Genomic DNA, 16,792 nt, shown 5'->3' on the forward strand with positions numbered 1-16,792 from the left:
ACATTGGCTGCAGGCCCAGAAACATTTTGTTTTGTTTTGGGAGGGAGAAGGTGGTTGATGTGGCAGGGCTCGGAGGAAGGGGGGGTGGACCGAACAGCCGAATTGAGAATATGTTGTCACTATTGACAGTGAGTGAACTGCGGCGTTCAGAACAGAGGGCTAACTTTCTGTGCCAAGAGGTAGGTCCACATCGTGTGCAAAAATATTTAAAATTAACAGTAGTTTTTTTTTAATGTAGTTGGGATGCGGTTTTCAGGCGGAGGCACAGAAGTGTGGAGAGATTGGTGCTTACGCCGTGTGGTAATGGGGGTGGTGGTGTGTGAGCTGCGTGGTTGCAGCTCGGAGATGTGCACACAGCCATGACTGACACACTCTGGCTGCATGCTGATATTACCCCATTGAGGACCGAAGCAGTGCCCTGGCCTCCACATCACGAAGCCCTCTCACACGGAGTGCAACAGTGCAAGGAGACACTGCAGCCTGGAGAAAAGAGATAGCGCCATTACCGCCCCCAATCGTGGACCTTACATAATATTTAAGACAAAAACTATGGCAACAGAGTTCAGGGAAAGAACTCCTAAAATGAAATATCCTATACGGGCTTCCTAAAACCAATGATCAGAAACGCATCCTTAATGACCCGTAAACGAATTGCATACATGTAATACACAGCAGGGACATTTTTTGCATGCTTCTTTGTGGTAATAGTAGGTTGTTGCATATGATCTCCGGATCTTGTTCGGCCTCATATTATCACTTGGTCTGTCTTCATAGGCCCTAGGCGCTAGAGAGGTTTCACTTCTCTAGGTAGTGATAGGGAGGGACTCCCCTCGCCGATCAGCCACCAGGCAGGAGAAAAGATGTACAACTAGGATTTGGTTTAGAGCCTCATCCAAATGGATGTTAAAATCACAACTAGGAACACACTAAAATCCCCCTTCTTGCAACCTATCAAAAAGCAACTAAAGGCATTTGCATTTCTCAAATGCTGTCGGGTTGGCATTATAAAAATTCAGCACTAATGTTTCAGGAACACTCTGGAAAGTTGCCGATCAAGCTTGAAGATTGAAGACACCAGTGACTATCTCCTCTAGCTTACCCTTGAGAAACAAGGAAACCAGGATGGTCAAGGCCTCTTCAGCTCTTCCTGAGCTGGACTCAGTTGCAAGGACGGAGTTAAGGATTTATACCTGGGCGCACCGCATTGCGGAAAGCAATAGAGCGTTTTAGCACTGGCATTACGAAACTTGAGGGGGCCTCCCTGCAAGGTACGTAAAGGGGCCCTCTCTAGGACTCAATCAGGAGCTCTACCGCCAGAGTACTGGGCTGAGGGGGCCCCCTGGAGCTTGGGAGCCCCCCGTCACCGCGGGGGCTGCGGGGGCCTGTGTTACGCCACTGCGGGTTAGAGCACTATGGCCACTCCTCCTTCTCTCCAGCAGCAGGAGGGGGTTGTGGGATGCATTGTGCCCCCACAGAGCCTAGAAACATCACAGACTCCAGGCAGGGCATCCCACGCTTCAGGAAGCAGTAGAGCGCTTTATATCGATATGGCCCCTCCTTCTCTTCTCCAGCAGCAGCATGGAGAGTTGTGGGAGGTGTACTGTCCCCCCAGGTCCGAGAAACACTACGAATTCCAGGCAGTGCATTCCACACTGCGGGGAGCAGGAGAGCGCTTTAGAGCGCCATGGGTACTCCTTCTGCTCTCCAGCAGCCGCAGGGGGTTGTGGGAGGCGTAGTCTCCCCATAGGACCAAGATACACCACGAATTCTAGGCAGCACATCGGGATTCAAAGGACTGGTTTTCATATAAGCCCTACAAGTTTCATTATGGAAAACCTAGGGCACTGGCCTGCTTGGAATTTGTTTAAAATGTATTATAGAGTTTGGAGCCAGGAATGTGTGAGAATCCACTGAAGTTTATTTTATGAGTACTGAGCGAGCCTCATTATTAGTAGTTTATGAGGCAGGGAAAGGCTGATAAATCATTGTGGTGCATGAGACCAGTGATGTAGAGAATGTGTGAGACTTTATGTGCTGTTTAGGCCCGGTTCTAGAGGGTGCTCCAGGCCCACCCAAACATCATCCTTGGTGCTCCTAGTCATGGCATAAAACCAATTGCAAAATGCACATGTTAAATTCCTCTTTCTCTGTGTCATCAGGCCAAACGTTGTGGTGTTCATGAGCAGCTGTGAGATCGGCTGGACAGTGTCCAGCGTCCTATCTCAGCCACACCTGAGTTTTTCACAGCTCCTTGAAAGATCGTTTATATGCCTTTGATAACTGGTTGACGAGGATTCGGGACAGATTTACATGCCCCTTGCATAATTTTTGCGCCACTATTGAGTCACTTTTTGTGAGGCAGCATTGGCGTAAAAATGCGGCCTATTTACAACGTGACACATTCTAGGGAGATGCGTCATGTTGTAAAGCCCTGCGTCCCATTATACCTGTATAATGTATGCAGGGTGGGCGTTCTAACGCAAAACAGCCTTGTAGAAGTGACGCTGTGAAATCTACAAGATTTCACTGCGCCACTTCTAGGTCGCCACTGCATCAAAACCTTATGCCTGCTTGGAGCAGGCACAAAGGAGTGACGCAGCACCATGAGGATGGGCCTCCCCATGCATTGCTGGAGTTGCGTCAAGCTTGCGACACAACTCCAGCAATGCATGACATTTGCGCCAACAGATGCATCAACATTTTTGATGCATCTGTCAATCCTTGCGCCATGGTGTACCGTATTGTAAATACGGCACATCCATGGTGGTGCAAGGGTGGCGCAGGGAATGTGATGCATCTTTACAGATGCATCACTTTCTTATAAATCTGCCTCTTTGTTTTTTTTCTCAGTAGTACCAGTACCCCTTGGGTCCCCACTCTGCCTATTCCTTACATTTGTATTTTATTTTTACTGACACAGAGGGAGAATGCATTTTGTGAGAACACATATCACGATTAGGGCTGACACTTTTCCAAGAGAAAAATATCGGCCATTTGTTGTTTAAGCAGTCTGCAAAGGCCTGGCTGTGATACTAAATAAGGTTGTAAATAAAATTGTATGTTGCATTCATTTTCTGTCTTTGTTTCCTTCAATTAATTGCCATGGATCATTAATGCAGCTCTAGAACACATTTAAAAGTACTTTATTTCTACATGTGCTGTTTGAAGTATGCCAATAGAAATCCAGTCAGTTGGCAACCGTAATCAAGAGATTTTGTTTGTTGCAGGATCAGCAAATTATTTTTTTCCTCCACCCGCCATCCCTGTTTGATGTCAGAATAGCAATAGCATATCTGAAACTCTACTTGCCAACTGTGAATAGCATGCTGAGTTACTCTAGTAGCATACATCCAGCATTCAGACAACTCACTCCTCATTCTCACTGCTCATGCTCACCCTGCAATCATAGCGATCACACTGCTCACCATGTACTCATACTGTTACCCTGCACTCACACCATTTATCCTCCTCTTACCCTGTACTCACACAAGCTCACCATTCACGCTGCATTCACAGCGACCACACTGTACTCACACCACTCACCATGCACTCACACTATTCACCCTGCACTCACCCTACAGTCACCCGAGCACAGTATTCACCCTGCACTCATGTGACACTTCACTCACTTGTCACTCTCACTGCTCACCCTGCAATCTCACTCAAACAAGCATATCACTCACCATGCATTCATTCCTTCCACTCTGTACTTTCACCCGCACCCAAACTCATATGGTCACATCTCTCACCCTGTAGTCACTCCTCTCACCCGACTTTCACACTGGAATGTCGCTCACCGTGCACTAACATAAGTACTCCCACACCTAACCCGTCACTCTCAACATACAAACAAGCACATCACTCACCCTGAAGTCCCACCACTCACCTTGCACTCCCTCCTCTCACTCTGCACTCACACAGACACCTCTCATCCTGCACTTATATAGTCAGCTGGAACCTATAGGGACACACCACTCAGTCTGCACCAACTCCTCTCACCAGTCACTCTAACAGATCATCCTTCACTCCGACTGCTCACCCTGCACTGACACACAGACACACCACTCACCCTGCATTTACACCACTCAAACCACCCTGCACTCGCTCCTTTCTCTCTGCACACACTTCCCTCACCTGACACTCACATGAGCCCTTCTCTAGTATTGCATTCATGCAGTTCTCTCGACACTCAGATCTGCATAGTTGTCAACCTGCACTGGCATCACTCACTCTGCAATCGCTCACACTATTCACCATCACCCAGCAGAAGACAAGAGATATCAGGATGCAGCAGGTGCAGTGGCACCAGGGCCCAGATGCTGAAGGGTGCTACTGAAGCCTGATTATTGCTGTATTTCACAGTTCAAATAGGAGAACCAGTTTATTTCTTGCACTAGGGGCCATGACATACTGGCTTTGCCACTGACAGCAGCCAGAGATGTGTGCTCTTGAAGGTGATGATTTTTACGTTTGTGTTTCGAGTTTAATATTGTAGCCGAACACGGTAACTTCTACCTCAATTACAGGTGGTCATTTGACGTGAGAACACAGTGCACCTTTCTTTCTTTAGACTGCAGTGATGTCCACAGATTGATGTGGTGGGATAGCCTGGACCCTGATGGAGTCAAATCATTCCCAATTGCATTACCTAAAATGATGCCTCCCCTTGCAGAATTAGGTGAGGGGCCCCTGAGCTTCCCAAATCTCACAGATATTCATTGGCCTTGGGATGACTGGGGCCCTCTGAAAGGTTGAGGGGCTCCTAGAGGGTGTGGGACAGCCCCTGCACCAAAAGGATGCAGAGGCCTGGTTACACCACTGAGCATTCTGTTCAGCTATAGCCAGTGTAGAAATATGCAAAATTAGAGTGCTCAAGGCACAGCTCTCAAATGTAAATTACAAGGGGAACATTGGATTTTATCAATGAAAAGTTTTACAAACCATCATAAGAATAAATGACACGTTCAGCTTTTTTGAACATTGGTGGAACTGCACATCTCATTTAATACATTATCAGTAGTCATCATGTGTATGTAAATGAATATTTGGAGTGGTTGCTTGAATCTGGAAGAAGCTAGATGCTCCTGCTTAAGGGCATGGGGTTTGATCTCCTGCACTAAATGTCAACCAACTTTTGTGAAAAAGGCAAACACCTTAACGTTGATGTAGGCTGACCTGGGAGCCAGTTGCAGGTCTGGTGCTTGTGTTGATGAGTTGAGGTTTGCTTTACTCTACAACCAGCATCACTGCAAAGTGTTTTATGTAGTTGTAGTATTAGACTAAATGAGAGATTAACCCAGGGAGAGCAACCATGAATCAGATCAGGATGTGTGCTACCCTGTCTGTAACCAGCTTTCTTTCTGTCTGGGATGAAAGGTGGTATCTTATTGAAGGGCTTCATCTTGAAATTATGATTAAATGGCATCCTGAACCTCATGAGATAGGAGTTCTTTGGGTGCAGTCTGCTGCTAATCTGGGTTCACTCACTTCTTTTGGAACCTCAACGTTTGATCTCGAGGATTTTCTTCAACACATCTTCACCATTACTTGTACCTTTCTGTTATGTTAACCAACTCTTGTTGATCTTCATTAATCCTCTTACTCAGTTGTCTGAGATGGTGGAACTGTGGTTTTCACACTTCCACCTGAATTGGCACCCCCAAACTCCTGTGCAAAGGACATGAGGATTGCAGCCTGCAGTAAACCACCTCTTCGTTCCATCGTGGTTTCCGTTTCTCAGCGCCAAGATGCTCCTCGGAGTGATAGCCGCGCTATATAAATATACCATTACAATACATTACAGTTGGTGATTTCGATCCCAATTCCAGCAGTTCTGTGTAGGCGTCATTCCATTTTGGAAGCTTTCTGGAGGTAGGAGAAGCATTCCCCTGTGTGTGTAGGATGATAACTTCCCTCCATGTTAATACAGACATTGTTTACAGTCATACACTTTGAACTCACAAATCATTGGTTTTCGGTGTTTGTATAATTTGAGAGTATCAAACTAAGACTACAACACCCAAAATGCTTACATATCTGTACCACTAACCCTCCAAATACTATAATGAACCTTATCTCAATTTACCTGTACTCTACCCTCTATATGCACTCTATGCACACAGAATCGACCATTTGTATAGTGGTCAGGCCCGGACTGGCCATAGCAGGCACCGGGCAATCCCTTAGTGCACCGCACGGGTGGGGGCCGGTTTTGGGCCCCTGGGGGCCGATTTTGTTACAGGTCCGTTTTTGCAGCATAGCTGCAAAATCGGTCCTGTAACAAAATTGTCCGAAAACCGGCCCTGGCATAAAGCTCGGCGGCACCCCCAACCCCTCCCCGGGTGGGAGGGGGGGCTGCCGAGCACTTTGCCAGGGCCGGTTTTGGTTCCCAGTCCGGCCCTGATAGTGGTGTCTTTCTGGAAGTTGATATGATTTAATATAGAGCTTGTAGGCTACCTCCAGAAGGACCACAAATTGGGCCCACTGTGGCCTACCCGAAGGCACCCATGGCCCATCCAGATGAAAATTCCTGGAGCCGGGCCTGGCACTGTATGAAACCACCAATGCGGGTAATGAGAGACTGGTTTGTAGAAAATGAGCTGCGCTTGTGCAGAGTTGCGAGACTCCATTCCGAGGAATGAGTGAAACTCGGTTGTGTGCGGCAAGCGATGAGGGTATGAGTGAGACTTCATTGAAGCATATGAGGCCAGCGACATAAAGAATATTCAAGAAACCATTGTACTCTATGAGACCAGCGATAAAGGAAAAGAGTGAGACTCCACTGAAGGCTTGTGGCTAGGTATAAGTGAGACTCAGTTGAAGTGCATGATACCAGTAATGTTTGGAATTAGTGAGACTCCATCGTACTGTAGGTGACCAGTGATGGAGGAAAAGGGTGAGACTCCACTGAACTGTGTGAACTTTCCAAAGAAGAAGCCGAGACCAGCAGCGAGCATGAGATTTTTGAGGTGGGACGGAGTGAGACTTCCTTTGGGTACCTTAGTGGAGTGGGGTCAAGCGAGACTCCATTGAAGTGATACGTTATGCAGGGAATGCGATGAGGCACGTGGGGAGAATGAGGGATAAGTGACAGGCGCGTCACTAGAGGGGTGCAGGGGGTGCGGACCGCACTAGGTGACACCATCACATGGGGTGACACCAATCTGGTTACGTTGTGTAACACAGCTCTGCAGCCTCGCCTCTGCTCTGCTTTATAATCAGGAGGAACCTTGAGCCAGCCTAATGAAACGTTGTGCCTCTCTGACAAGCGCAGAGGCTGCTCTCCCATGCTCCTTGACGTCATCACTGAGTATCAGCCACACCCTCTCTGCTGGTTAATTGATGTTGATGGGCTCACGCTGAGCGGGATCGGATCAATAGCTGAGCGCAGCCGCAGTCAGTTCCTGCAGCCACCAGTGCACTGTACGCCCTGTCACAGGGTCCGAGGAAGTTGCCCGACTACGCCTCAGAAAGCCTCTTTGCCTATGTTACATTTCACAAGTTGATTTCTTCATGTGAGCCTCAGCCCCATGCTGCCTGCCCACCCTGGAGCCCCTCTAGCATGCTCCACAGTTGACAGACGACTGATGTAGCCGCAGAAAAAGCTGGTCGTTCCTGAGGTGAGAGCCAAGTGAGCAGAAAGGCAAACGCCTTACTCGGAATTAATGCGAACTAAGTTTGACTTTTGGTTTATCGGCTTCTCTTTATGTAAATGTTAAGCTGCTTTCACATATACTTTCTGTTATTGCTTGGTTCAGAGTCTTTCTTGTTGGTTGTACTCAGTGGTCGAAGTGGGCGGGATCGGCTGGGCACAGCGTGCCCCTACTTCTTTAATTCTATACATTCCGTTCCCCTACTTTTGTATTTTGAACATGTGTCCCTGGACCTCGGAAATATCCATGGCCTGCAGAAAAGGCTCGACATTAGTGGTTGTTCGGGGAGCCGCAGGAGGTTCCGGGAAACCGCGACGGTGCCCCGTTAGTCCTTCAGGCGATCGTGGGGCCTGAACCGACCGGGGGTGTGCCATACCGCTACGCCCTGAGAGGGGGGGCGGGAGTATAAGATAAGGATCTACAAGGTGCTGCACTGTCCGAGCGTCGACTCACCGTGCTGGCTGGCTCATTAGGCAGGCGGGGCAGCGAGGGGCTGCCTGCTTTGGATCACCCGTAAGACAACCCATCAAACGTCATACGCTTGTTGTTGGGCAGGTGTGCTTTCTTCCCAAATCTACCGTCGAAAATCAGCTGTGATGCTGGATAGAGGCCTTTGCATCCTTGACTTTCACGAGCGCAATCCCCTGGCTGTTCCTGTGACCAGGAGCTTCTTTCTCTTCATCTGCTGCTCTGATCGGTCTCTGACCTTTTATACACACCAGAGGCATGTGTGCTCGCATGGAATCCCCGCCCGTTTGGCCCCGCCCACACACTTGCGGTGTGAACCGTCTTCCCGCCATTTACCCACTATGATGGACAGTTGAAGCTCAAATTCAGTGATGCATAAATCAGCCCAAAAACAATCGTGAGCATTGTCGAGGCTGGGCAGGTGTGCTTTCTTCCCAAATCTACAGTCGAAAATCAGCTGTGATGCTGGATAGAGGCCTTTGCATCCTTGACTTTCACGAGCGCAATCCACAAAAAAAAAAATCCGCGGATTTTGCGGATCAACAATACGCAAATCCGCAAAATCCGCGGATCGTGGATCCGTGAAATCCGCCCATGCCTACCACTGATCCAATCCTCAGGTTACTCCTGCCCTCTGATTCTCCGCCCGCAGTTCCCCCTACTTTTTTCCCCCCACTTCGACCACTGGTTGTACTGCACCTACCTGCACGGGTACGCAGCATTCCTGTCCTGGCTGTCAAAGCACAGACAGCAGCTAGTTATTTTTAACCCATCTAGCAACTCCTGAATATATATTAAAAACTGTATCACAGCTTTTGCACTTTGTTTAGTAGGTTAGCTAGCACGTAGTTGTCAAGAATAGTACATTTTACGGAATTGCAAAGGTGGTTTAAAAATACTAGCAGTCTTCGAATGGTTTAAACACAGAACACAGCCTTTTGAATCTGCAAGATGTTACAAATTTGTACCTTTGAATACTATTCTGGCAGTTGCTGATTGTGGAAACCCAATACAGAACGGTTACAACCTTATCTCCTGTAACAGTAAAATTTAAAGTTTAATGTTACAATAAAAATAAAAAAGTAACATTTTCTATGTAGTTCTTAACTTCTTACAATCTTTTACCTCCGACCTTGTTGAATTAAATTTTTCTTCTATGGCCTTTGTAAATATAGTACCTAAATTTACAAACGTTACTAAGGATTCTGTATGGTCCCGTTATTTGCCAACTGTGTCCACTGCCGGACTCGGAGCAGAGGAGGTCCATGCGGTAAGTCGTGAGGGGGTGACACCATAAGTTACCCGCGCCAGGTGACACCAACCCTAGTGACACCACTGATAAGTGAGACTGTACCACAGCATGTGCAAGTGAAATGGCGAGATTTGTCAGTTCTATTGCATTACCTGATTAATTCCAAGGTTCTCAATTGTAAACATTTCTCTCTTTTACCCCACCAGTCACATCGGAGCAGATCGAGCACCTGCACAAGAGGTTCAATCATCTGAGCGGGGATCAGCCAACCATCCGGTAAGAGGCCTCTTGATCTGCAGGCTGAGCGCTGCCTCGTGTGCCTTTCTCATTCCCACTGTCTTCTAATTGTGCGCGTCTTTCACGCTGACAACTGTCTGTTCCACGGTAATGCAAAGTCAAAAAGGTGCGGCTAGTTAGGGGACGGTCTGAAAGCTTCCAGATGTTTAAGAAATCTGCAAAATGTATTACTATTGTATTCCAATCTGACTGCACCTTAATATAATCATTATATTATTATATTTTATAATATATTCTAATATATAATTTCTAGCGCGGGGACAATCCGGTTGGAGTAACCAGGCGCTTTATGAGCTAAATAATAATATTAATACCCCATAGGCACAGGATGTGCAGCAACAGTGCAAGCTTCTCTAACACACAAACAGGTGGCAGTAGCAGCGCAAGCTTCTCTAAAACATAAACAGGTGGCAGCATCAGTGCCAGCTTCTCTTATGTACATGTGGCGCAGTTGTGCAAGCTTTTCTAACGCATAAACAGGTGGCAGCATCAGTGCAAGCTTCTCCAATGTATGTGTGGTACAGCAGCACAAGCTTCTCTAACATAAACAGGTGTCAGCATCAGCGCAAGCTTCTCTAACGTACATGTGGCGCAGTTGTGCAATCTTTTCTAATGCATAAACAGGTGGCAGCATCAGTGCAAGCTTCTCTAATGTATGTGTGGTGCAGCAGTGCAAGCTTCTCTAACGCATAAACAGGTTGCAGCATCAGCGCAAGCTTCTCTAACGCACATGTGATGCAGTTGTGCAAGCTTCTCTAACACATAAACAGGTGTCAGCATCAGTGCAAGCTTCTCTAATGTACATGTGGTGCAGTTGTGCAAGCTTTTCTAACGAATAAACAGGTTGCAGCATCAGCGCAAGCTTCTCTAACGCACATGTGATGCAGTTGTGCAAGCTTCTCTAACACATAAACAGGTGGCAGCATCAGTGCAAGCTTCTCCAATGTATGTGTGGTGCAGCAGCACAAGCTTCTCTAACACACAAACAGGTGTCAGCATCAGTGCAAGCTTCTCTAACGTACATGTGGCACAGTTGTGCAAGCTTCTCTAACACATAAATAGGTGGCAACAGCCATGCATGCTTCTTTAACGCAAAAACAGGTGGCAGCAGCAGTACAAACTTCTCTAACATAAGTGTGATGCACAGTGCAAGCTGCACTAACGCATGAACAGGTGGCAGCAGGATTGCAAGCTTCTCTAACACAAAAACAGGTGGCAGAAGCAGTGCAAGCTTCTCTAACACATAAACAGGTGGCAGCAGTAGTGCATGCTTCTCTAATATATAAACAGGTGGGAGCAGCAGTGCATGCTTCTCTAATATATAAACAGGTGGGAGCAGCAGTGCAAGCTTTTCTAGCGCATAAACGGGTGGCAGCGGCAGTGCAAGTTTTTCTAACACATAATCAGGTGACAGGATCAGTGAAAGCTTCTCTAATGTCCGGGTGGCGCAGCAGTGCAAGTTTACCTCACATACACTGCACATGTGCAGCATGTGAAATGCACACCTTGACATGCACAGAACAGTAATGCCCAGGATTCAGCACTACAAGCTTCCTCACACTGCAGCAGCAGTGCAGGCTTCCATTACATACCCTCAACAGCTGCTGCACAAGCAAAAACAGTGCACACCTTCTCAAATATAGAAGACATACAGATTTTGCAGACGCAGTCCAAGGTATGTGTGATGGTGTGTGTGTGTGTGAGCATGTGAGACTGTCATGTGCGCATATGAGGATGTGATATGTAATTGTACTTGTGAGAATGGGTGATGTCTGGGCGCATGTCAGGTTGTAATAATGTGCATGTGTGAGGGTGTAATGGTGCAAGTTTGTGATGGTTTGATATAAGGCCACATGCTAGTGTTAAATATATCAGTAGGATTTCAGTGAACCCTCCCAACTAAACTAAGAGCATACTCAGAGAAAATTGATGCTGCAAAAATTATATTACTTCACATTTTAAAATAAATTGAACAAAAGCCTGAGCTGACCGTTTCAATAGACTAGTTCAGTAAAGAAAATCGCTCTTGTAGAGAACATAGGGGGCTGATTTTGAAGTGGGTGGGACAACCACTAACATGCCGTCGATGGCGGCCGCGGGACCCACCAACAGACAGCCCTTTAGTCCAACCACCATCAAAAAGACTGTCGGAAAGGGACTTTGGGGACCCAAAACAAGGCCCGAGTCCCTCGTGGGTCTCTTCAAAGTGGCCCTGGGGGCACATGTAGTGGCCCCATGGACATCCTTGCACTGTGTGCCAAGCAGGGCCGGACTGGGAACCAAAACCGGCCCTGGCAAAGTGCTCGCCCTCCCCCCGGGGGGTTTTGGGGTGCCGCCGAGCTCTTTTCCAGGGCCGGTTTTCTGCCGATTTTGTTACAGGGACGATTTGGCAGCTATGCTGCAAAAACGGGCCTGTAACAAAAACGGCCCCCACCCGTGCGGCGCACCGGGAGATTGCCCGGTGCCCGCTACGGCCAGTCCGGGCCTGGTGCCAAGCACCACATGGTGCATGGCACACAGTGCATGGATGTGCACATAGTGCTCTTTAACACTGCGGCACCTGCGGCGGCCCTTTTCCTGGGCCACAGAACCAGCCATCGTGTTAAAGAGCACTTTCCGACCGCCAGCACGAAGGTTGCATCATAATTCGGTGGTCAGACTGCCGACTGCTTGTCGGGCGGTCTCCTGACCACCGCAATAGCGGTGGACAATCTGACCGCCCACACTGTAATCAGCCCCGTACATTTATAGCTAAATTTAAGATATGCAAAAGATTTAGTCATGGAAGAGCTGAGAGAGCAAGAGAGTGGCGTCCCATGCGTCTCACAGCTTCCCATTTTTAAAACTGCCCTGTTTTCCGTTCCTAGCTATGACAGAGGGTTTGTGGAACTGAGAAAGGACTATCTTGTGCTCTTATGGGTATTAAAGTTACTAAAAATCCAAAGCTTGCCTTATTATTTATTTTGACGCAATTCAAGGAGGTCGTGACCTCTTATGCGGAATGGAAAAATAAGGATATCTGTCAGATGGAAATAACTATGCTGTTTAAAAAACATAAAACTATCAGTTGTCCTCAGTTATGCTCGCCTGGGAACTGCCTGTATGTGGTCCTGAAAGTTACTAACCAACTGTGCACTAGCTTAAAGAAGGTATTCTACATAAAAGCCTGTACACTGTTCTTGATGCTTTTTTTTCTCAAAAAAAAAAAGTCTAATTTATTTAGATTATGAGACTAAAATTGAAGGTATTATAAAGTAATACGAATGCATGGTTATTTACATACCACCCCCAATCCCGTACAAATAAGTCACAAAGCACCTTTGCAACTCCACTTCAGGCGCGTGCAAGACTTGGGAGCAATGGGCCCATCTGCTTTTCCCGATTCCTCATTAGTACTTGGAAGGAGGGCGGGCACAACAGGCCAGTTGTGGTTGTGCTACAGAAGCAGTTTCCAGAGATTTGCAGATTGCTTCCTTTTAGTAGCACAACCCAATAATTGTCAAGTTAATTGTTCCAACTGTTTCTATATTTTGGTATCAAATTTAATAATCGTTACAATGTTTCAATTAATTCTTATTTTACAATGTGGGAGATTGTATTCCAGCGGCTGGGGTCCTGACTTTTTGCCCCAAAGACTTTGGTTGTTGCTTTTCATGCTAAAGGTGGCCCTTCACCAGAAAAAAACAAAACTGTGATTCTGGGCAAATCACTTCCTGCGATTGTGCCTGAACCTGCAAATACGTTCAAGCCGATATAACTAATGTGTAGATTCAACTTTACAGTGTCCTGTAAAATACAATCCCAAATACGAGTTTTCATCCCCTCCCTATCACATCCCAATTTATATAATAAGAACTCAGACGTCCACTTACATAATACTCTACCCTCAACACCTCACCTCGCGTTTTAGATGCACTTTTTTCTGTAAAAAGGTTCTTTGTAAAGCATTTCAGCTCTCCATGTAACTAGGCCACCCTGTACCTTAAATTACAAACAACATCAAAGTGCAATTAATGTTCAGATCAATTTAATTTGACTATCCGTTTTAAAAAGTAATTCCTTTCATCACAATTCTTTGTGGAGTGGCTTACACAATCAAGCCCTAGCCCCTCATTAAAACACTTCAACCCTTTTTCAAGTTTTTTTTGTCTTCAGCATGCGAGCAAGGTCCAGTGAACAGTGAAAACTGCCCAGTGCGTCAATGCCGAGCCAAGTCTGACGCAGCAGAGCTAGACTTTCAGGCTCACCCTTGGTGCCGGACTGGGAACTCAAAGCAGCCCTGGCAATTTTCTTGGACCAGCCCCTGACGAAGCACTGCCTGGCCCCCGAAGAGGGAAAACGCCTGCTTGCTACTTTTGTTACAGGAGGCCATTATTGCAGCACTGTTACAAAACCGGCCCCCAGTAGCAAAACTGGCCCTCACACTGCAAAACCGGCACCCACCCTTTCAGCCTCCTGGGGAAACGCCTGATGCCCGCTATGGCCAGTCCGGCAATGGCTGCATAAATACTTTACACATTACTTCTAAGTTAACCCTGGCTGCTTTTGTGCCAAACTACCAGAGAGTTAAGCATAGATTAATTTAGTGACTTTTGTAGTTCATCCTAACAATCATCCTGAGAAGGATTGTGGTTGTTGCCTGAGTTACCCAATTTCTTACACTTTCTAATATGACATGGTGCCAGTATGAAAAACAATTGCAGATGCTACAATGAGCAGGACCACTTATATAAGACCCTCACAATTATGTGATTCTCAAATTGTATAGAAAAAGACAAATATGTTTTAAGTGTTTAAAGATTTATAGCACCTTGGTTACAATTATTTTTAAAGTTCTCAAATAATTGTTTTCTAAATACACTACGCCCAATGTTTTAAAATATGTGTATATATAAGAACAAACTGAACTCTATCAAGGAAGTGGATGGGGCACACCACAGTGTATCATGCACAGCACCATTAACCGCATGCGCGCTAGCGGGTTTTCCCGCTGCGCGCTGAAATTTAAAAAAACCGCGGTTTGTGACAAAGCCAGCTCGTCATGCGCGTAGCGCAGGTAACGCCCATGACGAGCTGGCTTTGTCATTAGCATCGAAGGGGTTAAGCAAAAATATTTTCATGCATTAACATTTGAAACAGAAGCAGTAAATGGATTTCTAGCCTTTCAAATGAAAAAGCATGCAATTCATTTTTTAATAACTTTCTGAAACTCATGCTAGGAAGAAGGATACCCAGGAGGGGGTGATTTCCTCTTTCAGGCATCCCTAGCTATACTAAATCCACACTCCAATAATGAAAGTAAGGCCCGATACAAAAAGGAGACAGCATCACAATAAAGGGAAGCATGGGCAGGGCTAACATAAAGATAAATACAAGGGGAAACTCCTACAAATGCACAATAGGAGAGAAGCATTAAATCAGACAAAAAGCACTGGGACCCCTTAAAAAGACCAAATGGTGGTGGTGCCCTAAAACGTTCACAAACTAGAAGGTAGGAGGGAACCCCACTAAGAAAATGATTTTAAAATGCCATTTCTCCTTTACTCCCTCACTCATTTGGACCATTCTCACCCAAGTAGCATAAACCCATGAGAATCACAGTATCTTGATGGGGATCTGTTCTGACTTTTAGGAGTAGGTGGGCAAGGCGAGTTACAGATTGACCCCTTGCATTAAGTCATTACAGTTGATACTGGTTGGTTTAGAGCCATCTCACTGCTTATGACTGCATGTACTTCCTTCTAACCTCGGGAGCTCCAAACAAAGAACTATGCAACAATGTTCTGAAACAATGTCCTACCTTATGTAAAGCGCTCTGATACCTCCTGGTCTAGCCAGCGCGATATAAAACGTGTCAAATAAATAAATAAATTATCAATGACTCAAAATAAAACTGCTGTTAAGGGCAAATTGTGCATGCCATCATGTTGCTACACCTCCCTATCGCTGTGAGGATTAGAATACGTTGGTTTTTTTCTTAGCATTTCCTGCCAGCCATACGTCTGCAGCCTCTAAGTGCTGTAGACTGCAGTAAATTGGACCTCGGAAGATGGAAAACTGAGAGTTTTCCTGAGATTTAAACTTGTGACCCTCCTGTCCTGTAAGGGGAGTTCTGCTCACCTTTCTTAGTCTCTTTTTCTCTTGATTTTTGTTCCTGTTCTTTCTCCTCCCTCTAGCCACTTCCTACCGCCTCACAATCTTCCAGGGCAGAAAATTATTTCAGCATACAGCACGCTAGTACTGTAAAATAGCTCTCAGTTCGAAGGTCTGGCATTCATTTTTAGTATAAAAAAGCACTTACTGCACTTTATAAACATGTATGTACAAGTAAATGCTTGGTTTTGTGTTTTTTAATCCTAGAGGGCAGGAGGTCACATGGCATGGCATCAAGTCTACTGTGAACTTGAGCTATGGCATTCACTGTCTCTGGTGGTCATTAACGGAGTCTCTCACTTGCTGGTGCTACTCTCCAGCTAGTGAGCCAGGGTTGACTCTGCCAGTTTAGACAGGATGCCTGATACTAAGTGCAGGCTCGCTCATGTGACAAGTCACGGCCTTCAATAAGCCAGTGGGTGGATGAATAGATGTATGAGTGCAAATATGGGTAGCAATGCTTGATGACTTATTGAATGCCTAAACTCATCAATGACTAAATAGGCACTTTCAGTTAAAAGTCAGACCTACTGGCATTGTCAGTGCTTATAATATAAGTGTCACACGCCAGGTCGGTGTCTTATGGTGTGCTGTTCTGCATGTGTCATTTTAAGCTAATATTATCTGTGTGCTTGACAGGGCTGTTGAACTGGCCATGCTATGGCCGCTCCATGGATTTTGTGTTATGTTGTCTTCATGGTGGTGAGGGGTTTCTGTTTGGCATGTGCCATTTACATTTTTGGCTGTTGTAGGTGAGGTTGAAATAGCATTGTCTGGCTTCCTGATTGGCTGCATTTCTATTGGAAGTCTGATGAAAGCCCATATGTGGCCATCAGTGGTGTATTGGGTGTAATGAGGTAGGTATAACTCCGTGTTTATTTTCATAAAGTGACGTTTCCATTACACTAACAGGTACATTTTGTTCCTTTTCGAAACGGGCCATTAACCCTCCCTCTCACAGATGCTGCCT

At 46.2% G+C, this 16,792-nt stretch overlaps 1 protein-coding gene across 2 annotated transcripts in view; it reads left to right on the forward strand.

Moving 5' to 3' along the window:
• Positions 1–16,792, forward strand: part of TESC (tescalcin) — a 468,355-nt gene that overhangs the window by 219,247 nt on the left and 232,316 nt on the right. For both annotated transcript variants that reach the window (XM_078667128.1, XM_078667127.1), the window contains exon 2: positions 9,579–9,648. In XM_078667128.1, coding sequence (XP_078523254.1) covers positions 9,579–9,648 — 70 coding nt within the window. The remainder of the gene's footprint in view (positions 1–9,578; positions 9,649–16,792) is intronic.

The sequence above is a fragment of the Lissotriton helveticus genome, chromosome 11 (genome assembly GCF_964261635.1).
Source record: "Lissotriton helveticus chromosome 11, aLisHel1.1, whole genome shotgun sequence".
Classification (NCBI taxonomy): domain Eukaryota; kingdom Metazoa; phylum Chordata; class Amphibia; order Caudata; family Salamandridae; genus Lissotriton; species Lissotriton helveticus.